A 27,906-nucleotide genomic window follows, 5' to 3' on the forward strand; every position below is an offset into this window, starting at 1 on the left:
AAAGGTTCCTGACCCCTGCTGTAGAGGGACCCCATGGGGACGCGTGGTATAGGACATGTTGGGCATGCTCAGTGTGCCTAATCAAAGTTCTAGAAACTTTGACATGTTATCCACATCCGGGGCACCATCTGATTATGTCTTCCCTGTATGAGGACCAACATCCTGCTGTTCTTGGAGAATACCTGTTACAGATAAGCAATTCTGCTTGATTTGCAAAAAAACGGCGTTATTTTGGCAAATCTGCAGAAGTTTGCACAATTTACGGAATATGTGTGCGCAGAATTTTCAATTTTTTGGCGCAGAATCCCCCCCCCAGGAGTAGTTTGGACCCAGAAAAGGCCTTTGATCACCTAGTGTAACCTTTTTATATGGTGGATTTTGAAACAGTATAATTTTGGAAATAACTTTCTAAATTGGATACAGCTTTTGTATGCCGATCCTTGTGCGCAGATCATTTATTTATTTATAACTTTTATATTCCGAGGTTCAATTAACAGAATTAATTATCACTTCGGTTTACATTACAACCAGCAAACGACAACAATGACATAGTTTTGTCTTACATTGAAACAAGGTGGAGAAACCTGGATAAACATAATTTGGGAGAAAGCAGTGATAGTGTCTTTCACTATCACTGCTTTCTCCCAAGTTATGTTATAAATAATTCTATTTATAAAATAAGTTGTTAAATAATTCTATTTACAGTCCTTGTTCTTTGGGCAGGAGAACATGACAGGAATGTCCACTATCCCCTTTGCTGTATGTCTTAGTACTGGAACCTTTGGCTATTAAACTTAGAAATTTGAATATTTTTCAAAGAAATTACAATTAAGAACAAGTAGCTAAAAATCAGTCTGTTTGCTGGTAATAAACTACTATTTATAGGCAACCCTAGAATTAGTCTTGTTGAAATTATTAGAACTGTTCAATTATGTGGGTCCTCTTTGGGATTAAAAATTAATTATAATAAATCTAAGGTATTTCCCTTAGACTCTACTCTACCAATTAGATGGATGGAAGACTTTCCATTTAAATGGTCCCTGGATAAATTTCGATATTTGGGTGTATGGCTTGCACGCACTTTTCAGGATCTTTCAGATGTTTGGGGAGATTTACAGTCATAAAAATGGTCATTCTTCCTAAAACCTTGTATTGTTTAATTTTCCCTGTTTGGATAAAGAACACATATATTAGTCATTTTAGGTCTCTGCTCATGTCTTTTATTTGGAATGGAAGACATGCATGTTTGAAATGGCATATTTTAAGCTGTGATAAAAAGTCTGGAGGGCTAGCTGTGCCTTGTGAGATATATGTTGCACTGGGAATCCTGCTTCCAAAATATCAAACAACTTCTTACAAGTCTCAACCTGATACTAAATTCATCAAAAACGGAACTTCTACTCATCACTCCAGAAAACAGCTCCATCACATACACTCATCCTACAGTACCAAGCACTACACAAGTGAGAGATCTAGGAGTTCAAATTGACAATCACCTAAACCTGAAAGCTAACATCAACAAAACCGCCAGAGACTGCTTTTACAAGCTCCAAGTGCTGAAAAGAATACGACCTCTCTTCCACACATATGACTTCAGAACGATCCTACAATCAATCATTTTCGCAAAGCTGGACTATTGCAACACCATCATGCTTGGTCTCCCTTCATCACACACCAAACCATTACAAATGGTACAAAACGCCTCCGCCCGTATACTCACCAACACCAGGAGAAGAGAACACATAACACCTATCTTGATGGACCTCCATTGGCTGCCCATCCACTTCAGAATAATCTACAAGGCCATTCTCACCATTTTCAAAAACATCCATCAATTAGCCCCAATCGATCTCCATATTCCCCTCCGATTACACCATTCCACAAGACCGACAAGAGATGCTTACAAAGGATCACTTCAAGTACCTCCAGCCAAGACTACCAGACACATCACGCTTAGAGATCGGGCATTCTCCACAGCCGGTCCAACATTATGGAACTCCATTCCCCCGGATCTTAGAATGGAACCCAACATCTCAACATTCAAGAAAAGACTCAAAACGTGGCTGTTCACGCAGGCCTTTCCTAACTCCAACCCCATCTAACTCCCTTCATGCAACAAGCTCCGCTAGTATTAGCGTTAATAGCCACCTCTCACAATGTTATTTATACATATATATAACTTTCTAATCTTCATTTCCCTTCTCATTCCAAGTTATTGTTTTCCTTGTTATATGTAACTGCTTTTCTGCACTATTGTTTAAATGGTAAAGTTTATTATAATTTCACCCCTGTTTCTTGTGAACCAGCATGATGGGACCACTGTCTTGAATGTTGGTATATAAAAAACTTAAATAAATAAATATTCAAGAATGGGTGTCCTTGCGCAAAAAATATGATAGCGAAGGTCTGCTGTTGGAATGGACTTGGCTGTACAGAATTATTAATCTTTTACATAAGTCCAGGGCAGTGCTGTGCTCTGTATGGATTTTGGATTCTGGCTTTTAGCCTTTTGGAGGGCATGGAAATGGTGAAGAAAGAGTATAGATATATCATGTACTGTCTCTCCATATTCATTTTTTTATGGAGATGAAGAAATCCAGGCTGGCCTTAACACCCTTTTTAATTCTTGGCTAAGGAAGGCATTTTATTGCCTAGGTCATTTATTGCATCCAGAGTTGAGAACTCTGCATTTTTTTTCAGCAATTGCAGGAAGAATGGGGCCTTTTTGGAAAGCTTTTTTTTTTTTACGTATTTGTAGCTGAGGCACTATTGCCATAGTATATGTAGAGGGAACTTTGATCAAATTATTTTTTTCAGATGATAAAGAAATCTTTATGGAGACAGTTCCAAAATTTAATAAGGTTGAAATCTGGATGATGTCGCTCAGAAAACAAATTAGTACATCTTTTCTGCTCAAAGTAATGGAGAAATGGAGTGCAGATTTTGGATACCTAGTAGAGGAGAATGAAGTTAGTGCTGCATTTACCGCAATTTAGAGGCTTCTATTGCCAGCTAATTTACAGGAGATTCAGTATAAAATGTTGTGTAGTGCTATAGAAATGTGTAGTAGTAGTAGTACACCTTATCTATATTACCAGAACAAAGGGTGTTCAAATGCGACTTTGGAGTTCAGATGTTTGCCTGAAGTGCAAGCACTGCCCTGGCTTTCTTTGCCATATGTTTACGCAGTGTGATAAACTACAGCCCTTTTGGAACTCAATTGTAATGATTGTTGAGAGCTTGCTTGATGTTCCTGTAGTTTGGAATGATAAATAACTCTATTTTCACTTGTTAGATAAAGATGCTATGTTACCCGCCAGGGGGCAGAGATTTCTTGCTGTTTCTATAATTTTGGCAAAAAGGTTAAGTCTCCATTATTGGAAAGATAAAAATGTGCTATTTGTACAAGAATGGACACAGGCACTGTTACAACATGCTATTGAAAATTTGCAGAATAAAGATATTTCTAATTTCAAGTTCTTTATAAAACTGAGGGGTTATTTTCATTTGTGGGATAAAGTTTCTACAAAACTGTGATGATTGATATTAAGACAAGTGGGCAGAATCGTATCTAGGTATTACTATCATGGAGCTATATGGGCTTAATTTGGCGCTGGTGTGAATAATAAGGGGTGACTGGTGTGAGTGTGTTTGGTTTGTTTCTTTTGGATGCATGAGTGGGAAATTAATAAAGGAAAAAAATAATAAAAAGGTGAATGGGATTCTGTGTGAGTTAGCATGTTCTGTTATATAGAAAGCAAATTGTATCCTGTGTACAATATTCTTGATAATGATTTATTTTTGTCTCTGTTTCACCTTTAATAAAAAGGATTATTAAAAAAAAAAAGAAAGAAAGAAATTGAGTATACAGGAAGGATCAGGTGGCCTTTTTCTGCCATCATCTACTAAACACTACCGTGGTCTTTTATAATTATTTACTAGTCCTGTAGTGCTGTAATACACTCTTCCTTGGAGGCACACCTAACCAATCAGGTTTTCAGGACATCATAATGAATATGCATGGAGAATCACGGTATGTAAATCTATCTCATGCACTTTCATTGTGACAGTCCTGAAAATCGGACTGGATAAGTGTTTCCAGGAGAAGGTTGGGAAACACTGTTTTAGCTGCATGAGCGGCCATTGGAAATTACAAATATAAGAGACATAAGAAATGCCATGTTGGATCAGAGCAAAGGTCCATCAAGCCTAGTATCCTGTCTCAGACAGTGGACAATTCAGGTCACAAGTACCTGTCAGGATCTCAAAGAATAGATCCAGCTTCATGCTTGTAGCCAGAGATAAGCAATGGCTTTCTCAAGTCTACATGGCTAATATTGGTGTAAGGACTTTCCTTTCAGGAGCTTGTCTAAGCCCTTTTTAAACCTAGCTATTGCTTACTAACAGAAGAGGTAGAGGCCATTGCTGTAACAGGTTCTGGGCAGTGGTAGGAAAAGGATTGAAAGGTCACTTAAAAGACAAGAAGGTGCCTGGAGTTGGTGTTTGGTTGCATATGGGAATTTATATGCTCATCTACCCAAAATGGTAGATGAGCAGACTGGATGGACTATTTTGGTCTTTAACTGCTGTCATATATTTTGTTGTTGTAAAAGGAATGATTCTGTAAAGGGGGTGAGAGAAGAGGAAAATTGAGCTGAGAATGAAAGAGGGGGAAAAGGAAGGCAAAATCCAGCTATAAGTAGATAGAGGCAGAATAGAGAAGAAAAAATAAAGATCAATGTCAGAGACAGGCAAAGGGGAGGAAGAGAAGAAACAAATGGAAAGGAGATTCTGGAAAAGAAATTAGGAGAAAACAAGAAGAAAACGGAAAAGAGACTGGGCCAGTGTGATTAGAAAAATAAAATATCTATGCAACATTAGAAAATAAACAAACATTTCCTAGCATGTAGACAGATGGATTCAGGACCCAGTGGGTTATGCTCCCCTGCCAGCAGATGGAGATTGAGCAAGCTGACGTCACAGTATATACTCCTGCAGGGACACCAGTTTGGCAGTATTCTCTATCTCCAGCAGGTGGTGGATGTGCATCTCCCTATGGGGATTGCTTCAGATTTTGGAGGGAAAATTTAAGATTGAAAAAGAAAAGCTCCTATCTCTTGCGGTGATACCAGATTGTCCTCCCCCAGTTGAGAATTCCTGAGGTGATTTTCGTGGTCCCTCAGAGGTGTACCTTAGTCCAGTAGCTGGGTTTCCCGGCATGGAGTTAGCTGATGTGTACAGCTTAAGGGCAGCGTGGTGATGATGGCACATGCCCTCTCCCCTCGCAGTGGGAGACAGTCTCTGTACTCAACTGGTAAGGGCTGAGCTTGGGTAAGTTTAAAAAAAAAAATAATAATTTAGAGGCAGAGACAGTGTGGAGGTTACACGATATTAGGTTCCATATTAGGAGCTACCACCCAGGAAAAAGATCTAGGCATCATAGTGGATAATACTTTAAAATCGTCTGCTGAGTGTGCTGCAGCAGTCAAAAAAGCAAGCAGAATGTTAGGAATTATTAGGAAGGGAATGGTTATAAAACGGAAAATGTCATAATGCTTCTGTATCGCTCCATGGTGAGACCTCACCTTGAGTACTGTGTACAATTCTGGTTGCCGCATCTCAAAAAAGATATAGTTGCGATGAAGAAGGTACAGAGAAGGGCAACCAAAATGATAAAGGGGATGGAACGGCTCCCCTATGAGGAAAGGCTGAAGAGGTTAGGGCTGTTCAGCTTGGAGAAGAGACGGCTGAGGGGGGGGGGGATATGATAGAGGTCTTTAAGATCATGAGAGGTCTTGAACAAGTAGATGTGAATCGGTTATTTACACTTTCGAATAATAGAAGGACTAGGTCGCATTCCATGAAGTTAGCAAGTAGTACATTTAAGATTAATCGGAGAAAATTCTTTTTCACTCAATGCACGATTAAGCTCTGGAATTTGTTGCCAGAGGATGTGATTAGTGCAGTTAGTGTAGCTGGGTTCAAAAAAGGTTTGGATAAGTTCTTGGAGGAGAAGTTCATTAACTGCTATTAATCAAGTTTACTTAGGGAATAGCCACTGCTATTAATTGCATCAGTAGCATGGGATCATCTTAGTGTTTGGGTAATTGCCAGGTTCTTGTGGCCTGGTTTGGCCTCTGTTGGAAACAGGATGCTGGCCTTGATGGACCCTTGGTCTGACCCAGCATGGCAAGTTCTTATGAGGGGTTTTTAGGACTTCCTCCGGTCTCCGTGCTCGGCGCGTCATTCCAACATTTATTTACGCTCCTATGGGGTTAAGGGAACTGGGCAGCCTGGCGGGTTGAGTGGCCCCGTTAATCTAGGCCCCGGAGTTAGGCTTTTTTCCTGCTTGCTGCGTGTCAGGCCATGGTGGCGTTTTCACGCGCTTCTGTGTGTACTTTACTGCCCTCTACAGGACATCAGTGTGCACAGTGCATTGGTTCTGCACACACGATGTGCACTTCATTTTGGGCGCCTTCTGTGTGCACAAATTTTTAAGTGGTGGTGCACCCAGGCTTTGGTGCACAGTTTGTGCTTGTGTTTTTTGTGGCACTTATTGTTGAGGTGCCTAATTTCTGTGTGCATACATTTTGTGCGCTTGAAATTATTTCAGTGCAAGTCGGCTGGACACACATTCTCAGTTGCCTGTGTACTGATGGCGCCAGTGAGCAAGAAACCTAAGTGCCTTTCTCTCTGTGTTGCCTGTCATATTTGGGCATCTCAGCCTGATGTGTCCTCTAACATGTGTCAGCACTGTTTAGAGCCTCTGATTTTACTAAGCCTGGATCCTCCCAGCCTGATGATGGTCTGGTTAAGGCTCTGTCTGGAGATAACGCTGGATCTTGGAACTCCCTTGACTGGTTCCTCTGCAGAAGATGGCAGTTCAGTGGGCCCACGTTTGGCCTGGATCCTGCAGCTTTTTCTTGGGTGGAGGTTTTCTTCAGGGTTTGCAATACTTTCTTCAGGTGCAGTCCTCAACTTTGTCTAATCCTGTCAGGTTGGATCCTTAGCCAGTGGTCCCTCCCTCTTCCAGTCCTATGTTTAAGCGCCAGAGCACACATCAGTTTGCTGCGGGTAATCCTGACATGATCCCAGATGGCACTGATGATGAGGAATATCCTGATTCCCTGGAACATGGGAAATTCCTCCGGGACTGGAATTGTATCGGACCATGTTGCAGTTGCAGGCCCTGATTTTCCAGACCTTGAAGATGCTGGGTATTCCTGGTGCAGAGTCCATGTCTGAGTGGAAGAAAAATCCCAGTTTGGTTTCCTTGCGTAAAGCCTCTTGTTTTTCCTTGTTATGGACACTATTCGGGAATTGATTGATCTTGAATGGGGCACCCCAGAGGCAAATTTTAAAGGGGGTTGGACATTGGAAGGCCTGTACCCCCTGGATCCAGCGGTGAGAGAGCATTTGGGTTTTCCCAAAGTTGATGCGTGGGTCTGTGCTGACTCTGTGGATGACTATTCCCATGGAGGGAGGAACGGCCTTGAAGGATATGCGTGATAGGAGAATTGAGGCTATCCTTGAGCAAGCCTTTGAGGTAGTGGTGAGGACTTTACAGATAGCTTCTTGTTGCGTCCTAGTGGCATGATGTTGTCTGCTTCTCTCTCAGGACGTTGATGATTCTGGAGTGAATTCCAGAGTGGTTATGGAACCCGCTGCCACCTTTTTGCAGATGTAGGCTGCAATTTGGTCTCTACTTGGGCCAGAGTAGTGACTTCGGCGGTAGCAGCCAGGCATCAACTATGGTTGCGAAATTGGTCAGCTGACACAGACTCCAAAGCTAACCTTATGAAGATGCCTTTTAAAGGCTCGCTCTTGTTTGGGACAGAGTTGGAGAAAATGGCCAGTAAATGGGGCGAATCTCCGGTCCCTCGTTTGCCGGAGGAAAAGAAGCAGTTGCAGCACTTCTCTAGTATGAGGGGTTGTCTCCAGGGTTCCAAGTGTTTTCCTTCCTACAGAGGGTTGACCTTTCAGAGAGCCTTTCAGTAGGTCTCAGTCCTTTTGTCTCAGGCAGCCCAAGAGAGGAGCGAGCTCAGGTGGCAGATCCTCCCGAGCTTCCTTATGAAGGTTTGCTTATCCGCCTTCAGGATCAGGGGGATGCCTCTCTCTCTCTTATCAAAGGTGGGTTGAGATCACATTGGATCAGTGGGTCCTGGAGGTGATACGAGAAGGATATGCACTGGAATTTTGCAGTATTCCTCAGGACGTATTCATGGTGTCTTCTTGCCACCTCCCACAGAAGAAGCTGTCAGTGGAATCTATGCTTCTAAGGCTCCTCCAGCTGAGGGCTGTGGCTCCAGTGCCTACATCTCAAGAAAGTATGGAGCAATATTCCATTTATTTTGCTGTGCCCAGGAAGGAGGCTCCTTTCTTCCCATCCTAGATCTCAAAGGTGTCAACCATCATTTGAGGGTGACTCATTTTCACATGGAAACATTATGCTTAGTGATAATGGTCATGCAGTCGGGGAAATTTCTGACCTGGATCTGTCCTGGAAATTTCTGACCTGGAAACTGCAGCGTTGAGAAGAGATGGTATCCTGGTACACCCGTATTTGGACGACTGGCTGATTCGAGCCAAGTCTCAAGAAGAGAGCCACTTGGTGACCCACAAGGTGATCTCCTTGTTACAGGCGCTCGGTTGGATGGTGAACCTGCCAAGAGTAGTCTTCAGTCATCTCAGTTGTTGCAGTATCTGGGTATTCGGTTTGACACGAGGCAGGACAAAGTTTTCCTGCCAGAAGATCAGATTCAGAAATTGATGTCTCAGGTGCATCAGTTGGTGAGCACTATATGTCAGACAGTGTGGTCCTATCTGCGGGTGCTCTGTTTGGCAGCAACCCTGGAAGTGGTGCCATGGACAAGGGTGCATATGCATCCTCTGCAGCGCTCACTATTGTCTTGTTGGAACCCACAGTCTCAGGACTATTTGGTTTGGCTCCACTTGCCAATGGAAATCTGCTCTCTCCTCCAGTGGTGGTTGCAGGAGGCTCATCTGAGAGAGGATGTTTCCTTGACCTCCCCGACCTGGTTGATACTCACGACAGATGTGAGTTTCCAGGATTGGGGAGCTCACTGTCAGGAGCTGATGGCCTACTGGCTTTGGAATGCCGAAGAGTCCCTCTGGAACATCAATCGCCTGAAAGCCCGGGCAGTCCGGTTGGCATGCTTGCAGTTTGTTGCGACCATCGCTGCCAGACGTCTCCACTCCGCCCTCCTTACCTCTTTGGCAACTCCTTCTTTGGTTGATGGAAGTTTGGCTGCTGCGGCGTCATTTTGTCGACCTCCTCTGGCATCCCTGGACCGGCTAGACGCTGCCTTCCGCCATGTTCTCCTGAGGCCTAAGGGCGCGCGCACGGTCCCAACTCAAGTACCAGCTGTGGCGTGAACCTCAGGGGCGTCCCCCTGAGATGACGTCATCATCGCCAGATATTTAAGGTCTCTTGTTTTGCTAGCTAATCGAGTTAGCAAAGGGTTTCCTACCTAGCTGCCTCCAGGTATCGCTGCGGATGGGATTCGCTCTCCGCTTACCTTGCTACTCTGCCTCCTCGGACTTTACCAGGGGTACCCGCTCCTCAGGGGCCTCGCGCTCTCTCTTGTTTTTCAGGTTGCAGTCTGGAACCGGTACTCGCTCCTCAAGGGCCCACGTTCCCGGACCTGTTACTGAATATAACTTCTGCCAGGAAGTCGCCGCTGCCTACAACACCAGTGAGGTTACCATCTCTCTCTCAGAGCTTTCCCTGGAACCAGGTACTCACTCCTCGAGGGCCTACTTCATTCCAGCTCCTGGGCTGTTCCAAGAGACTATTGTGTGAGTGTTACCATCAAGGTTCTGTTCCTGAACTCTGCATATTCTGCCTACTCACTATCTCAGTTTCTCTACAACTCAGCCATCCTGGGATCGCTGTTCCAGTGCCTAAGGGACTACAACCCAGCTGGGCTCTTCCAGCTCACTACTGCCACCTCTGGTGGTTCTTTAAAACCGTTTAATAAAAGAACTAGTGTGTGTCTGTCTCCCAACTCTGAGGCTGACCGGTGGTCCCTCTCGGGATCTTCCCCCGTGGGCGTGGTCATCTGCCACCGGCCCAAGGATCCACCCACAATTATCACAAATAATAACACAGTTCATCCACAGACTGCAGGGTCAAGCAGACTGAGTGATGTCAGTCAACGCAACAGTGGTGACTTATATCAATTGATAGGGAGGAACAAGAGCCAGCAAGTGTCGCAGGAAATAGACCAATTTATGGAATGGCGGAAGGACATCTACAGATCTTGGCCTTTCGTATTGCAGGTAAAGTCAACGTCAGAGCAAACTTTCTTAGCAGGGAGAGTCTGGACCCAGGAGAATGTGTGTTGTCAGACGAGGCATTTCAGCTGATAGTGGATCACTGGGGCCTTCCATTCTTGGACCTGCTGGCGACTTCTTGCAGGAGAGATAAGAGGATCCTGGGCATAGATGCTGTCATACAGGTCTGGCTGGAAGACTAGATGCTTTATGCCCTTCCTCTGTGGCCCTTGTTGGGTAGGATAGTTCTCAGGATTGAAGGCCACAGGGGGCTGGTACAGCTGGTGGCACTAGATTGGCTCAGGCGACCGTGGTATGAAGATCTGTGAAGACTCCTGGTGGAGACCCCCTTATCTTTCGCCACACAAGAATCTGTTGCAGCAGGGACCTGTCCTTCATGAAGATCCGTCTTCGTTTTGTCTTTTAGGTTGGCCCTCTGCCTCCAACCCAAATCACGCCGGCCTCATACTCTACCCCCGAATCAAATCCCCACTCTCACTCTGACCTAATCCCTAAATCCTCATTCTCTACCCCCAGCTTAGAGGCTGCTACTTCTGCCTCCTGGGTGTCTCTCTGTTTCTCCCTCCCCCTGCATGGTATAGCACTTCTACCCTGCTCCTGCTGTTGATGGCCTCTCTCCTTTCCACTCAGTTCAAATAATCTTATTTTTATGGTCACGGAGGAAGAGAGCTGGCAGTAGGAGGCATGGTTTAGAAATGCTGGACCGCTGGTCTCAGTCTCCTGCCAGGTGCCTCGCAAAAGGAATGGAGCTCCTTCTCATTTCTTTCACTCCATCTCTCAACCCCTTTTTTCCGTGTCTCTCCCAGTTTTCCATCACTCTCCATCCCTTTCTCTGCATTCCCTCATCTCTTTCCTTCCTGTGTAGGCAGCAGTCCAGGCCACAGGGATTCAGGATGTGCACAATTCTGCTGATCTCTGTGGCACCCCCTCCTCCTCCTCCTATGTGTGCACTTCTTCCTTGAAACAGGAAGCACCCACACAGAAGAAGGGAACCGTGGGAATCGACAGTACAGTGCATATCCCAAGTGGCCACACTACTATGACTGCATTAGTGTGGTAGCGCTGGTGCTTCTGCTTGCAGTTTGTCCTACACTGGATCCAACTGCTTTGGACCTTGGCTCTATCCCAGCCAAGGTATTTTTTTTAAATAACTATGTGTGGTGGGCTGCCTTCACTGCAGGGCTCTGGTGCAACTATCCTGGCTGCCTCTGCCCCTGACATTGCCCCCTCCAAATGATGGCACTCTAAACAGCCACCTAGCCCAAATAGTGCTTCCACTGGTCTTGGTTGCACACTTTACGTGTATGTGAACTTATGGACATTTACACAAATATTTTATAAACTGTGTGGCTCATGCTGCAGCTTACCAAATACCATTTATTTCTGTCCCAAAAATGCACATTTGTTACAGTAAACGTATATATTTCCAATGCCAGAAAACACTCATTTTCTCTACTTATTTTATAAACATATGCATGTATATTTTAGATGCATGTACTCTTGAGATCATCAGTTTGATGATGCCATTTCACCCAGTCCTTCAGTTCACCTAGACCCTCTAGCACCTCACCCTGAAGCCTCACAAGTTCTCACACCAAAGCACTACAGACATGTCCAATTTCATTTGCACAGGTGCATTATCAGGTGCAAAAGTGTTTAGACAAGTTTGGTAATGTATGCATATATATCTCTTACAAAATAACGTGCGCACGCACTTCTGAACCCGACCCTGGAGCACTCCAGTAAAACATACATGCAAGTACATGTGTACTCTTATGGTTCATAAAATAGCATATATACACATACATGCTATTTTTACATGTGAAACATTTAGAACATTCATTCTATAATGAATTAATTACACCTATGTTTGATACCTAAAATGTATTTCACTTTATTTCCAGTATTTTGTTTCAGCTAGAGACATTTTTCAGTAAAATATTTATACAAGAATAAAACTATTCAGATCCTAAACTTCAGTGTTCTTTCCTATCTCAGCATTACTAAGGTCTCTGATTACAATTGAAACCTAAATGTTGGCCTTTTAGTTCCATTTGCAATGGCTTTTACTACAGAGCTGACCAACAGCTCCTCCTTGCATACAATAATAAACTTGGTCCTCTGTCCAATTAAATGATAACAGGTTGAGGGAAGAGAGAGATGTAATGAACAATCTCCTTTATGAGCTCAGAAGATATCAAAGTCCTTAATCTAATCTGTCTTCTTGACCCAGCTAATTTTAGGACAGAGTCCTTTCTAAAGAACTGACTCATTACAGCCAATCATTTTGTTTTCCTCCATCCAGTGACAAAGTGGAAAATGTATGCTTGCTTTTATCTCTGAAATCAGAGGCTTGTGGCTGACTCCTGACTAGAATACAAATACATCTGTTGCTAAGCAGCCAAAACCCCAGAACGTAGCAACCCTAGTACCTGCAGCAGCACTGGGAACACGATGCCACCTACAAACACTGTGACTGTGTTCATGTAGAGATCTCCTTGGGGCCCAGATAAAAGAACAAACAACTGAAAGTTTAAGTTACATAGAAAGTGGTTCTACTACCAGCATGACATAGTTTCATACAGTGTTTTGTGGACCACGTTAAGCAGTCTACATGCAAAATTTCCAGCATAGTACCCAACAATTTTGAATTGCACAAGCCAGTAATGGTATTTATTGACTCCTGGATACTAATTATAGTTCACTGCAGATCTCCCTCTACTCTGTCAGGGATCATGAAAATTACAGCGAGACAAGACATGATAGCTTTAGAATGGATTGGAATGAAAGGGGAGAGGGAGATGTTTAAGGTCAAGGCATTCAGTTTAAATAAATACCATCCTCTCAAAATTGGAGCGTTGACAAGGAGCATGTTAACATCCATCTATCCAGTCATTGCTAGAACTAGGTTATATATAGGGACATGTTTTCGGTTATTTTTGGAAGGGGTTTCTCAGTGTTTATTATGATGAGCAAAAATTGGGGAAAAAAAAAAGTGGAAAAAATGAGTTGTCTTTTTCCACTGTTTTTCTCCTGTTTTTGTTTGTTATAATAAATACTGAGAAATTGCTGGGAAAATAAAATAGAAAATGAAAATGAAGATCCCTAGCTATAGAAAATTCCCCAGTTTTATTCAATAGGGATGCATAGAATCAAAAAATCTATTTTGATTTGTTCATTAGTTTCATAGGTTCATAAAAAAAAAAAGTTTTGTTTGTTAATTTTATTCATTCATTCGTTTATCATTATAGTCAATGGGGGAAGCAATGCAGCCTTTCCTCTTCATCCAGTCAGAGCAGACCAGACCAGTGGGTTATGCACACCAATCAGCAGATGGAGATAGAGATCAACAGGCTTGCTGAGGTCACTCTTTATATACCAGGACTTCATTGATGAAGTTGCTGGTGGTGCCAAAAAGGCTTCTGAGAAGGATTCCCTACTTCCAGAGTCCAACTGAACTGTGGAGGAGGAGGTTGAGTAATGCCTAGATTTGCCTCTCCCATCAACCTTAGACATTACTCACCCTCCTCCTCTACGTCATCTGTGAAGCCCTGATAGAAAAATTTCATATACCTCTGATACCATTGAAGATCTCTGCATTTCTTCAGTCTACAGAGAACTATTGCCAGGAACCATTCAGTACACTGCAGGACCTGTGACGCTATGAGTGGGACTCCTGCATAAAGAAGACATCTAATTTTTTTGTGCTTCAGGAGGCAGTCAACCCTGTGATGCTGTCCAGTCGTGAACTGGTGAAATGGATATATCCTCTCCTGGAGTACCCATTGTTTTCAGAATCATCTGCTTATTGTACATCCTCCTGTGCAACTCTGCTCATCAGATCTCCCAGTTCTTCCAGGTTTGCCTATGCCTTATGTATTATTTGCAGATGTCTTTAGCGAAAAACAGGCTGAGACTCTCCCACCCCATCACCCATAAGAATGCGCCATAGACTTAATGCCCAGCAAAATACTGCCTTGGAGCATAGTGCACCCACTATCCATCCCTGAGACTGAAACAATGCCTGAATACATCCGGGAGAATCTGATCAGTCCACCCACTTCTCTTGCGGGAGCAGGATTCTTCTTCGTTGGCAAGAAAGATGGTTCTTTACACTCAGATTGATTTGAATGCCATCACCTTAAAAAAACAAATACCCTTTGCCATTAATATCTGAATTTTTTGACCAGCTTCAAGGAGCTTCAATCTTCACCATGATGGATCTCTTGGGGGGGCATAAAATCTCATATGCATACAAGAAGGCGATGAGTGGATAATCACCTTTATTTACGTTTTATGAATTTATAATCTAATAAATCCAATTACAAATTGATCGATGCAGATTACAATACAACACTCATAAGCACATCAAAACAATACTCGAGATGGCCATTACAAGTATTTAGTGATCATTTTGGCCTAGACTTGTATACCTGTGTCATAGTATATCTAGATGACATTCTGATTTTCTTGTCCAATCTTCAGTCACATTCTGATGTTAAGATCATGCTCCAGCAGCTAAGAAGTTATTCTCTATATGCCAACACTTTCTAGGATTTGCACCAAAAGAGGCAGAAAAAACCCCAAGGCAGTGATAAAGGGTCAAAGCAAATAAAAGTGGCATGAAGATCTCAAAGCATCATGATAGGTGCAGAGCAGCCACCTAGAGTGGCAAGAACACAAGGCTCTAAATGAGGGACAAAAGGTATCGACCAAATTGGTAGAAGGTCCTAGGCAGGGAGAAGACAGAGGAAATCCCTGGAGGATGTCATTTCTGTATGGTATTAGATGAAGGAGCTGGCTGTTTGGACGAGTTGGTCTTCCCAGGAGGCTAAAAAGCTATTTACAGAACCAAAGCTCTTTAGCCACTAGCTGTTTAATATACTGTGATTCAGGGAACCCAGGACACACTTCTTTTTCTGAATCAGTTTTTGCAAATACTGCCTCCATTATCTCAGAAGCAGTAATCATGGAGGGGCATGGTTCTGGTTCTGAGTGCTGCACTTCTGTAGCCCTTGCCTTTTGCTTGATATAATCCATCTAGTCCAAAGTCCCTGCTGCTCAAGGACTTCAGTGGCACTTGAGGGCTCCCAAGAGCCCCGGCGGTCAACGGCCTTGGGGACACCTAGGGTTCGATGGCCTCTATGGCAGCCCTGCATCTCGATGGCATTGAGGGCATCAATGGTATCAAGGGCAGTTCCACACCACAATGGCAATGAGGCCATGCATCATGATGGCTCCGAGGGCGACCGCTGCATCAGGGGAAGCCATTCACGCACCTCGATGGTTGGGGTGGCCACTTGTGTACCTCGACGGGATTGGAGGGCATCAATGGCATCAAGGCATCCATGGCATGGAATGGAACCAAGGCACCCATGGCATGGAACCGTTCTTGTGGCCTGGCTTAGCCTCTGTTGGAAACAGGATGCTGGGCTTGATGGATCCTTGGTCTGAACCAGCATGGCAATTTCTTTTGTTCTTATGCTAATTTACTTTGGATATCCTTCAGACTTGAATGGATCAAGCACCGGAGTCACCCTTTACTCAAGGCACACTGGAAAGCTGAGGCATACTGGTGTAGTGGTCTTGTGCCCTCAAGGCACCTTGATGGTGTCCCGACAGAGCACTGAGGGGGCATGGTTCTGTCCCATCACTGGCCTACGGCTATCGGGCACCATGGATGCTGATGATCTCAGGGACCCTGTGCTGCTGGGGTCAGAAGGCATCGGAGGCCCCATCTGGATTTGTGCACCATCTGTGTTAATGAGTGCTAGTGAGGGTATCATCAGCCATAGCCACTGGCAAGGCATACTATCGAGCTTGCAGCATCGATGTCCTCGGATGGATAGGTGAGCTGAGGGGAGCAGTGAATGGAGGCAGTCATCTGTTCCTCTGGGCACTGATGAAGCATGTCATGGCCATATCAGAAGTGCAGAACCTCTATCTGCAAGCGCCCTTGGTATCCTTGATACTGCCAACCCATCAATGCCTTCATGCACTGGAGTCTCTATTTGTGCCACCGGGCTGTTGATGCTGTCAAAGCCCTGGGTGCAGCATTGTCCAGTGCCCTGGATGTGATCCATCGTTGGTGAGCGCAAAAGCGCTATGGGCCCTATGGGCAGAGCCACCACTGTGGGCACCAATGGACTATGTCGGTTGCTGCATTAAGGACCTCAGAGCACCATGGGCACTTTTGGTCACCATGGACCGCTGCTGTTGTTCCATGAAGAAAATAGTGGTGAGCCATTCCCGACACAGTTTCAAGGGCTGTGTCCAGACTCTTGGAGTGTTATCAGGTACTGGAGGGTGCAATGCCTTAGAATGCCACCACCACCATGCCATACTCAGAGCCTTAGTAGTACTGGAGATGCCATCGTAACACAGTTCCTATGCACTCCACTTGGAGTTATGGTGACAGAGGAGCACAGCATGTGTGGTTGGGTACAGCAAGGTATATACTCCAAGTGCCTCGGAAGATGCAGGTGGCATTCTCCCTGTCTGTGCAGTTCTCAATCAAGCCAGGATTCTGCCATCGTCATGTCATGGTCTCAGTCTCCTCATCAGGTCTGGACTGCAAAGTGCTGGGAAGCACTGGTGGGGAAGGTGTTATCACATACTGTTGTTTGCCTTTTGGCAGCATTTTGCCATTACTCCAGCAAGTGGATACCACTGTATGAGTACTGGTCAGCGTGTTTTTACAGCGGATGGCTTTTTTTTCCGGTTGCCCTCTTCTGTATGGGTGTATCTGTGTGTGTTTCCCTCGTGGTGAGCTCAACAGTTTGTGCACCACAACCACAGAACTGATCTAGGACTGCGTTCCTGATCGAACCCTAAGGGGGAGTAGACACCGGGAGGGTAGAGTCGGGAGTCTTCTCCCTCGGAAGAGGAGTATGTCTTTCGACACCACCCCCCCTCCCATGTCATGAACCCCTTTAGTGGGGAAGCCCCTGATGTTCCGTCCCTGCTTGTTTTTCTCTGAGCCAGAGCCTCGATTCTTTGAATCTGTGCATCTCATGGGAGGCCAGGGCTGGGGAACAACAGCAACAGCTTTTTCTGGGGCTCCTCCGTTGATTACTGTGACATCCCCATCTGAGGGTTAGCTGCCTGTGGAGGATTGGTCAGTGATCAGTGACTGTAACTCAACTCTCAGCGGGAGAGTTGAAAGGTTTTGGGATCAGGAGGCCCCGATTCCCATTACTCCTCTCCCTTCAAGAAGGGGAGATTCAACTGGGTTTCAGGGAAAACCTTATGGGTTCCCCTCTGAATGCCCAATTGTCCACCCCCACAAGGGGTGTCCCCCCTTCTTCGTTCCTGGAGAAAGGATGTCACTGCCATTCAGAAACAGTGCCTTCCTGTTCACCTGACCGATCCTGTAAACAGGATGGATAGCCCTGCCCTTGACAGTGTGCAGTGTGGGTGAGCTTCAGGCCTAGCTTCTCTCCCTGCTTAGGAGTTGAGCTAATGATCTATTCAAGGATTGACATTCATCTTCTGAAACTCGTGATGCTGTCCTGCATGGTCAGCTATGTCAGGTGCTTTCTCATAGGGTCTGTCTCAGGCCCTGATATTGTTGCTGATTATTCTCCAAGCATTGCTTGGGCTTTTCTGCTCATTGTGCCTATCAATCACACATGGGCACACTTCTGTAGAGACATTTTGTCCTTCGGATGTCAGTGGACCACAGTTTCTTTCTGGGGTGTTCTGGGGCCCCAGTTGGGTTTTTGGTTGTCTTTTAACGCCAAAGGAAACTATGCGGTCTTCGTCCCAGGGTCCTTCTCTTGTTTACATCTCTAGGCTTTTTCCTGTACCCGGGAGGTTCTAGGCCTACTTCATTGTCAGGGCTACTGATCCAAAACCCTGCCTGTAATGTTTTCCATGATGCAGAGCATGCTTCTGCTCATACTCGCATCTCTCCTTTGCCTAAGTCACCCCTGCTACACATGAAGGTTTTGTGTCATTTCTGTGGTTTTTCTTTGTAGAACCCAACTCTTCTCGAAACTGGACTCCTTGTGGTCAGCCGCCTCACAGGCAAAAGAGAGATGGGTAGTGCTTCTGCAATGTGCGGTTTCCTACTTTGTCCTGCTCGGACAGCCTATATGTTCTCAGAGAAAGCAGAGTTGCTTACCTGTAACGGGTGTTCTCACGAAACCTGCCTGCATACCCCAGGAGTTGGTTTCTCCATATATTAGCTATATCATGGCCTGAGGGACTCTGCCTAGGGGACAGGGTGATGACTACAGCTGCACATGCTCAGTAGGGCATGTTTAAAAGTTCTAGATTCTTTGAGATCAAAGTTTCGTACAAGGCTCCATCTGATGATGTCACCCATGTATAAGGACTAACATCTTGCTGTCCTTGGAGAATACCTGTTACAGGTAAGCAACTCTGCTTTCTCTTATTCTTTGTCATTAATCCTATCTCAGTGCTCAATGTCAAGTGAGTTAATTGCAAGCCAGAAATCACATTTTAAAGTTGATAGGAAATATATATGTTCTTTTAAGTGTGCTCTTATTTTCTTCCTTCTACTTTACTTCTATAATTTGACTTTTCACATTCTTTCTCACAGGACAAGCAGGATGGTTGTCCTCACAAATGGGTGACATCGAGGATGGAGCCCACCACGGAAAACTTCTGTCAAAGTTTAACAGAACTTTGACTGGCCCCTACTGGGCATGCCCAGCAAGGCACTGACCCTGCAGCCAGCAGGGGTCTCCCTTCAGTCTTCTTTTTTCCGCGCAGCAGTTGCCACGCGGTGAAAGGAGCTCTCTAACCACGTTCCTGACAGGAATTTGGAAGTTAATTTCCGAAGAAAATTTGCCCCTCAGGGGTCTCCCTTCGACAAATTTTTTACTCATCTTACGGAACCCGGTAAGTTTTTTGCCTTTTCCATCGACTACCGTCGATTTTGGCCCTCACCGATCCCCAGCCTAAATTTTGGCTTCCAGCCATGGCAACGGGGTTCCGTCGTTGTCCGGATTGCACCCGGACTATGTCCATCACAGACCCCCACAGGGTTTGTGTAATGTGTTTGGGTAGTGAGCATGATGTCCTGACTTGCACCAAATGTGCCTTAATGACACCCAAGGGTCGCAAAGCCAGGATGGAGAAGATGGGGCTCCTCTTCCATGCACCCACCCCAACGCCATCGATAGCATCGACGTCATCGGAACCGGCACCGTCGAAGTTGTACCATCATCGTCAACCCTCCGGTGACCGTCCGCCATCGATCGCTTCTCGGCCGTCGACTCCCGTCCCTTCCCCGGATGGGCGAGGGGATCGGAAAGAAAAGCATCGCCATCGACGGCACAAGTCTCGGCCTGTCGAGGATCCACAGCCATCGACCTCCGCTCAAGCCGAGCCACCGACAAAGAAGCCGCGAACAGACCGGACACCCTCCACGTCTCGTTCGCCGGCATCGAGGAAACCCTCACCCTCTCGGGGTGTGGGGGCCGTGATCCCACCGGTTACGGTGGTCCCTCCGGCCCTGCCTCAGCCTCCCTCTCCCGTCGAGCCGGGTATGGTTACCCCTGGTCTCCGGGCAGAACTGGACCGGCTGGTCCAGGAGGCCATCGAGAAAGCGATGAAGAAATTACAACCTCCATCGGCACCGTCTCCGGCACCGGTTCCAGTGCCGCCCCCGGCGCCGGCTTCGCCACCGAGGAGGGAACCGACCACCGAGCCGTTGGTGCAAGCTCTAGCACCACTACTACGCCGCATGGAGGCACTTATGACGGCCCTTCCATCGGTTATTCCAGTACCATCGACAACACCACCGTCTCCAACTGGTTTCTCATCGGCAGGAGAAACACCGTTTCGAATTCCCCCTTCCGGGGTAGTTCCATCGGTACCTTCTGGTATATCTCCACCGATTTATCCTTCGGCTCCATCGATTCCGTGCCAGGCACCGATTCCATCGGCAGCACCGAAGCCATCGATGCCATTTCTGGTTCCACCTACCGCACCGATTCCACCTAGGTTTCCATCGATGCCTTTAGAGCCTCAGCCAGGTCCATCAGGGCTACAAGCCCCACATGATCCCTACGATACCTGGGGTGATGATGATGATACATCTTCTGACACAGATTTGCCTTCGCCACCATCTCCTACAGAGAGTAGAAAAAGATCTCCTCCTGAGGATCTATCTTTCATTAACTTTGTGAAAGAGATGTCAGAAGTTGTACCGTTTCAGCTCCAATCTGAAGCCGATGACAGACACCAGATGATGGAATTACTTCAATTTCTGGATGCTCCAAAAATCATCACTTCCATCCCTATACACCAGGTGTTTTTGGATCTGCTCAAGAAAAACTGGGAATCTCCTTCATCGGTGTCACCAGTTAACAAGAAAGCTGACTCCACATACCTTGTCCAGTCAGCACCAGGTTTCCAAAAACCTCAACTGGATCATCGCTCTGTTGTGGTTGAGTCCGCGCAGAAGAAGGCCAAGCGTCTTAAGCTGCACTCTTCTACCCCACCTACCAGGGACAACAAATTCCTAGATAGTGTGGGACGGAAAGTGTATCATGGAGCTATGTTGATTTCCCGCATAGCTTCATATCAACTCTACATTACTCAATACAACAGAGCCATCCTTAAGCAGATGCAAGACTATGCTGACACGTTGCCGGACCAATACCAACCGCAGCTTCAAGCCCTTCTTCACAAGGGATTTGAGGCAGGGAAGCACGAGATTAGGACTGCCTACGACATATTCGATGCTTCCACGAAGGTTTCAGCCACAGCCATCTCAGCCAGACGTTGGGCTTGGTTAAAGTCATCCAACCTTCGCCCAGAGGTCCAAGATCGTCTTGCTGATTTACCCTGCTTAGGCGACAATTTGTTTGGAGAGCAAATTCAACAGATTGTGGCGGAGTTAAAAGACCACCATGAGACGTTGAAACAACTCTCATCTGTTCCACCTGAGGTGTCCTCCAAGCAACCGCAAAAGAAGGACTCTAAGAAGTCGTTCTTTCGACCACGTCGCTACTACCCTCCGTCAACTAGGGCTCGTCCTGCACGGTCCTCTAACAGGCCTCAGCCTCGTCAGCCGAGAAAGCAAAGACCTACTGTAGCCCCACCTCCTGGGCCTGCGGCGGGCCTTTGACTTCCCTGTATTGAGCACATGCCAACTCCCTCTTCCACACATCCCTGTGGGAGGTCGGCTGTACCATTTCTTACATCATTGGAAACAGATCACCTCAGATCAGTGGGTGCTAGCAATTATCGCACAGGGTTACCACCTCAACTTCATAACACTTCCGCCAGACTCCCCGCCCCTTCAGGCATGGAGTCTAACCAGCCATTTGACTCAATTACAACAAGAAGTATCCCTTCTACTACAATCAAATGCTATAGAACCCGTCCCTCCTTGTCAACAAGGGAAGGGATTCTATTCCAGATACTTCCTAATACCAAAGAAATCAGGGGGGCTACGTCCATTTCTGGACCTTCGGGCCCTCAACAAGTATCTGCAAAAAGAAAAGTTCAAGATGGTAACCCTGGGCGCCTTGCTCCCTCTGTTGCAAAAGGGGGATTGGCTGTGCTCTCTCGACCTCAAGGACGCTTATACCCACATTGCGATAACACAATCTCATCGCAAGTATCTGCGTTTTCTGATAGGCCACGACCATTATCAATACCAGGTACTGCCTTTCGGGCTGGCGTCTGCTCCACGAGTATTTACCAAATGTCTCGTAGTGGCAGCAGCATTTATCAGGAAGGAAGGTGTCCACGTCTACCCCTATCTGGACGATTGGCTAATCAGGGCCTCCACCCCTCAAATTGCACAATCCTCCCTAAAGTTGACAATTCACACACTCCTCTCCTTAGGGTTTCTTGTCAATTACGAGAAATCTTGCTTGGTCCCATCTCAGACCTTATCCTTCATTGGAGCAGACTTGGACACCTTACAGGCAAAAGCCTACCTTCCACTTCAACGAGTTCAAACTCTCATGTCCCTAGCTCGCCAGCTCCAGTCTCAACACACTGCCACAGCTCGCCAATTCCTCATCCTCCTAGGACACATGGCATCCTCGGTTCAAGTCACTCCCTTGACCCGACTAGCCATGAGAGTAACACAATGGACTCTGCGGCACCAATGGATTCAGGCTCTTCAGCCTCTGTCCTCCATCGTCACAGTTACACAAGCGCTACGCCTCTCTTTAACCTGGTGGACGACTCAAGTCAACCTCCTTCAGGGCTTACCCTTTCTCCTACCAGATCCACAGGTAATCCTCACCACCGATGCTTCCCACATCGGCTGGGGGGCCCATGTGGACGACTTACAAACCCAAGGGTTATGGTCACCAGAGGAAGCCGATCACCAGATAAATTTCTTGGAACTTCGAGCAATCCGCTACGCGCTCAGAACTTTCAAAGATCATCTATCGAGTCAGATTATCTTAATTCAGACAGACAACCAGGTGGCCATGTGGTACATAAACAAGCAGGGAGGCACAGGCTCCTTCCTTCTGTGTCAGGAAGCTGCGCAGATTTGGGCAGAAGCCCTCTCCCATTCCATGTACCTCAGGGCCACTTACTTGCCGGGAGTAGACAATGTATTGGCAGACCAGCTGAGCCGTGTCTTCAATCCACACGAGTGGTCACTCGATCCTCTAGTAGTGACCTCTCTCTTTCACAAGTGGGGTTTTCCCCGCATAGACCTCTTTGCGTCCCCTCAGAACCACAAAGTGGACGATTACTGTTCTCTCATTCGCAGCCAGCACTCTCGGCCCAGGGATGCCTTCTCCCTCAAGTGGACGACAGGTCTGCTTTATGCATTCCCTCCACTTCCTCTTCTGTCAAGGACTCTCGTGAAGCTTCGCCAGGACGGAGGAACCATGATCCTGATAGCACCCCACTGGCCACGCCAAGTGTGGTTTCCCATACTCCAGGATCTCTCCATCCGCAAGCACATCCCTCTGGGAACGGATCCGCATCTGCTCACTCAAAACGACGGATGCCTCCTCCATCCCAACCTCCAAGCCTTGTCCCTGACGGCATGGATGTTGAAAGGTTAGTCCTTCAGCCTTTCAACCTTTCCGATTCGGTTTCTCGTGTCCTGATAGCTTCACGAAAGCCCTCCACCAGAAGATCATATTCATATAAATGGAAAAGGTATACATCATGGTGCACTTCTCAGTCCCTTGATCCCCTTTCCTGTCCAATCTCTAAATTCTTGGACTATTTATGGCACCTTTCAGAATCCGGTCTAAAGACCTCTTCCATTAGGATGCATGTCAGTGCGGTAGCCGCCTTCCATAAAGGTATAGAGGGTGTCCCTATTTCAGTACAACCCCTGGTGACACGCTTTCTTAAAGGCTTGCTCCATCTGAAGCCACCCTTACGTCCTCCAGCCCCATCTTGGGACCTTAATCTGGTTCTTGGTCGTCTAATGAAACCACCCTTCGAACCTCTGCACTCCTGTGAATTGAAGTATCTCACATGGAAAGTATTATTCCTGTTGGCCATTACTTCAGCTCGCAGGGTTAGTGAGTTACAGGCCTTAGTCACCTATCCGCCTTACACTAAACTCCTGCAAGACAGGGCGGTACTCCGCACTCACCCTAAATTTTTACCTAAGGTAGTTTCTGAGTTTCATATCAATCAATCCATAATACTACCTATCTTTTTTCCCAGGCCCCACTCCAACTCCGGGGAACAGACTCTGCATACCCTAGACTGCAAACGGGCTCTAGCTTTTTATCTAGACCGTACAGTTGCTCACAGGAAGAGCACTCAATTATTCGTCTCTTTCCATCCTAACAAGTTAGGACAACCTGTGGGTAAGCAGGCTTTTTCCTCCTGGTTGGCGGACTGCATTTCTTTTTGCTATCAGCAAGCTGGCATTCCTTTTCAAGACCGTGTAAAAGCACACTCTGTGAGGGCCATGGCGACTTCAGTGGCACACCTTCGATCGGTGCCGCTTCCTGACATCTGTAAAGCTGCAACCTGGAGTTCTCTCCATACCTTTGCAGCCCACTATTGTTTGGACAAAGCTGGAAGACAGGACTCCATCTTCGGCCAATCTGTCTTGCGTAACCTTTTTCCAACTTGATGTACCAACACCCTTCCACCTTCCCGGTAGGGTGCGGATGCCCTTTACCAAATTCCACCCCAGTTGTTGTGCCTGTTGCACATCGTTGGGTACATTTGGTGCAGGTCAGGACATCCTCAGCTCGGTACTCACCCATTTGTGAGGACAACCATCCTGCTTGTCCTGTGAGAAAGCAAATGTTGCTTACCTGATGTAACAGGTGTTCTCACAGGACAGCAGGATGTTAGTCCTCACGAAACCCGCCCGCCACCCCGCGGTGTTGGGTTTGTTTTAGTTTTTACTTTTTTAGGCACTGCCTGTAGCTTTGAAAATCAGACTGAAGGGAGACCCCTGCTGGCTGCAGGGTCAGTGCCTTGCTGGGCATGCCCAGTAGGGGCCAGTCAAAGTTCTGTTAAACTTTGACAGAAGTTTTCCGTGGTGGGCTCCATCCTCGATGTCACCCATTTGTGAGGACTAACATCCTGCTGTCCTGTGAGAACACCTGTTACATCAGGTAAGCAACATTTGCTTTCTTTGACCTTGTCTTCTTTCCATATGCCTCTCATTAGTTCCTGCTTTCTTTTTCAGTACTGCAGAAAGACTATTTGTCAAAAATTACTTTGATCATTGTTGCATCTGGAATTATTTGAACACTAATACTCTCTATAAAAGACTGCTATGGGTCTGACTTACTCTGCTGGGTCTTCTCCTGACCCTTTAGAATTTGATTATTACTTCTGCCTCCTGTTTGAATAATTTAATTACATCAATGCTAAAAGATGTAATTAAAACTACCTTTGTTAGCATGTTCACTTTCAGTTGTGCAATAAATGGTGTATTTACTTTAGCAGGCCATTAGTAGTGGGATAATGATCAACTGAGGCAAACTGAAGGTTGGGGATAAGCCAATCAGAATGCACATTTTGTCTGGCCGCACCCAAGTGGTTTGTAGTTGTTATAGAATCAAGGAACTGACAAAACTCCAGGTGAAAAAGTGTTCAAAGGTGGGGTATAAACTGCAGTAATTATATATTACATGGTGCACATATGTGATGTGTACACATGCTTTTAACACGGCATTAAAATAATTTTACATTCTGCAACTAAATTTAAACTCCTGACCAATATGAATGTGAATTAGAAAATGAGGTTTACAAACTTCCGTTCACATGCTGAGCAGCTACATATCTCTGGTAGCTGCAGTTCTTTAAACAGGCTTTCAGATAACAGTTCATATTCAGCTTGGTTAGATAGTGACTTCAAATTATTATGATCTGAAGATCATAGGCATAGTGGCCTATGCTGAGTTAGTAGGCTCAGTTCAATTGATTTTTTTAATGGATGACTGTTCATATCAATGAGATGATGTCCTTTCGTGGATTACAAACTGGTAAAAAGACAGAAAACAAGAGAGTAGGATTAAATGGTCGGTTTTCTCAGTGGAAAAAGTAAACAGTGGAGTGACTCAGGGATCGGACCAGTGCTTTTCTATATATTTACAAATGATCTGGAAAGGGATACGAATGAGGTGATCAGATTTGTAGATGACACTAAATTATTCAGAGTAGTAAAATCACAAGCGGATTGTGATACATTACAGGAGGACCTTGCAAGATTGGGCATCCAAATGGCAGATGAAATTTAATGTGGACAAGTGCAAGGTGTAGCATATAGGGAAAAACAACCCATGCTGTAGTTACACAATGTTAGGTTCCATATTAGGAGTTGCCACCCAGAAAAAAGATCTGGGGTCATAGTGGATAATACATTGAAATCATCAGCTCAATGAGCTGCGGCAGTCAAAAAAGCAAACAATGTAAGGAATTAATAGGAAGGGAATGGTGAATAAATCGGAAAATGTCATAATGCCTCTGTATTGCTCGATGGTGAGTCCGCCCCTTGAGGACTGTGAGCAATTCTAGGACCCGCATATCAAAAAGATATAGCTGCACTAGAGAAGGTACAGAGAAGGACGACCAAAATGGTTAAGGGGATGGAACAGCTTCCCTATGAGGAAAGGATAAAGGGGTTAGGGTTCTTCAGCTTGGAGAAGGACATCTGAAGGGAAATATAAGAGGTCTATAAAATAATGAGGGAATGGGATGGGTAAATACAAATTGGTTGTCTACTCTTTCAGAAAGTACAAAGACTAGTGGTCACTTTATTAAGTTACTAGGCAATACATTTAAAACAAATAGGAGAAATATTTTGTTACTTAACGCATAATTAAGCTGTGGAATTCATTACTGAAGGATGTGGTAAAAGCTGTTAGTGTAGCTGGATTTAAAAAAGGTTTGGACAAGTTCTTGGAGGAAAAATCCATAAACTATTATTAAGATAAGCAGCATGGCATTTAGTAACCTTTTGGTATCCTGCCACATACTTGTGACCTGGATTGGCCACTGTTGGATACAGTACATTTATTAGAGCTAATTTTTGACATATACATATTTACAAAGGGCAGTTGAATATTTTAAGAAAAAACGAGAACCTTGACATAGTCATCTAAGAAAGGAAGTGGCATAAAACACCAGACTCTTTTACTAAGGATGTTTTCACTAATACAATAATAGTTTTACTCCTTAATATAATATAGAAAATTGATGGCAGAAAAAGACTATATGACCTATCTAGTCTGCCTATCCACCAACTGCTCAGCTCTATAATCTCTACTGCTCCCTCAGAGATCTCCTGTATGTGAATGAATTACTGAATTCTAAGTTTTGGTATGATAGATTCTTAACATATTTAAGTAAGAGAAAAACTATACAAAGTTAACAAATGTTATGTCTGCATTGACAGGGCTGACTGGAAAGATTCTTACTGCAATATTGGAGGCAGAGTATGAAATCTCAGCACTGCAGATGGTAAGTTTGGAGGTGACTGTAGGCTGAAGAAGAACTCAGAATTGTAGGGAGAGTCATTTTCAAACATCCTGCATAATTTCTATCCAAATAAGTTTCACCAGTTTAAAAAATGGACGTGTATGCATAAATACACATTGAAACTGATCCTACCAAAACTGCTCTGCCCAAGTTACATCCACTATTTGGAGGGCCCAAACTTTCCCTTAAAATGTACACACACATGGTCAAATTGTATAACTTATAAATCTCTTCCCAACTCTGCCCTCAGGAACGCCTCTGCTCAGTCTACATAAAATTATATATAAACATGATGTACGTGTGCAAGTTTCCCTACTTATCAAGCTAGCAATTTTGTAAAAGGCCACATCTGCATGTAAAATACACAGAAGTCCCTTTGAAAATTATTCCCATAGAAGACTTTATACTTTTGAAAATTGCCTCTTCCCCACTCCTCAGAGTTTCCCTTTGAAAAATAGTTTGCAGGTGCATGGGTACAAGGTATCCTTGGATCTGCAAGCGCACCATAGTTTTTAAAAATGTTTCCATAATGACAGTTTTTTGTCAATAGTTAATCTGAAGGCAACCTTTCCAAAGCTTGAGTGTGTCACATAGCTAAAATTCACATAAGAAAATCAATCATGCTACTGTATTTGGTATCATTAAGAGTAATTTCATGAGATTATCCAT

General features: G+C 45.2%; 1 protein-coding gene across 5 annotated transcripts in view; it reads left to right on the plus strand.

The window, feature by feature from the left end:
- Nucleotides 1-27,906, plus strand: part of NME7 (NME/NM23 family member 7) — a 310,951-nt gene that overhangs the window by 150,792 nt on the left and 132,253 nt on the right. For all 5 annotated transcript variants that reach the window (XR_003852753.1, XM_029577812.1, XM_029577811.1 and 2 more), the window contains one exon: nucleotides 27,155-27,219. Coding sequence is in view for 4 of the 5 variants with exons in the window: in XM_029577812.1 (XP_029433672.1) it covers nucleotides 27,155-27,219 (65 nt within the window). In the remaining variant the exon portion in view is untranslated. The remainder of the gene's footprint in view (nucleotides 1-27,154; nucleotides 27,220-27,906) is intronic.

The sequence above is a fragment of the Rhinatrema bivittatum genome, chromosome 15 (assembly GCF_901001135.1).
Source record: "Rhinatrema bivittatum chromosome 15, aRhiBiv1.1, whole genome shotgun sequence".
Lineage (NCBI taxonomy): Eukaryota > Metazoa > Chordata > Amphibia > Gymnophiona > Rhinatrematidae > Rhinatrema > Rhinatrema bivittatum.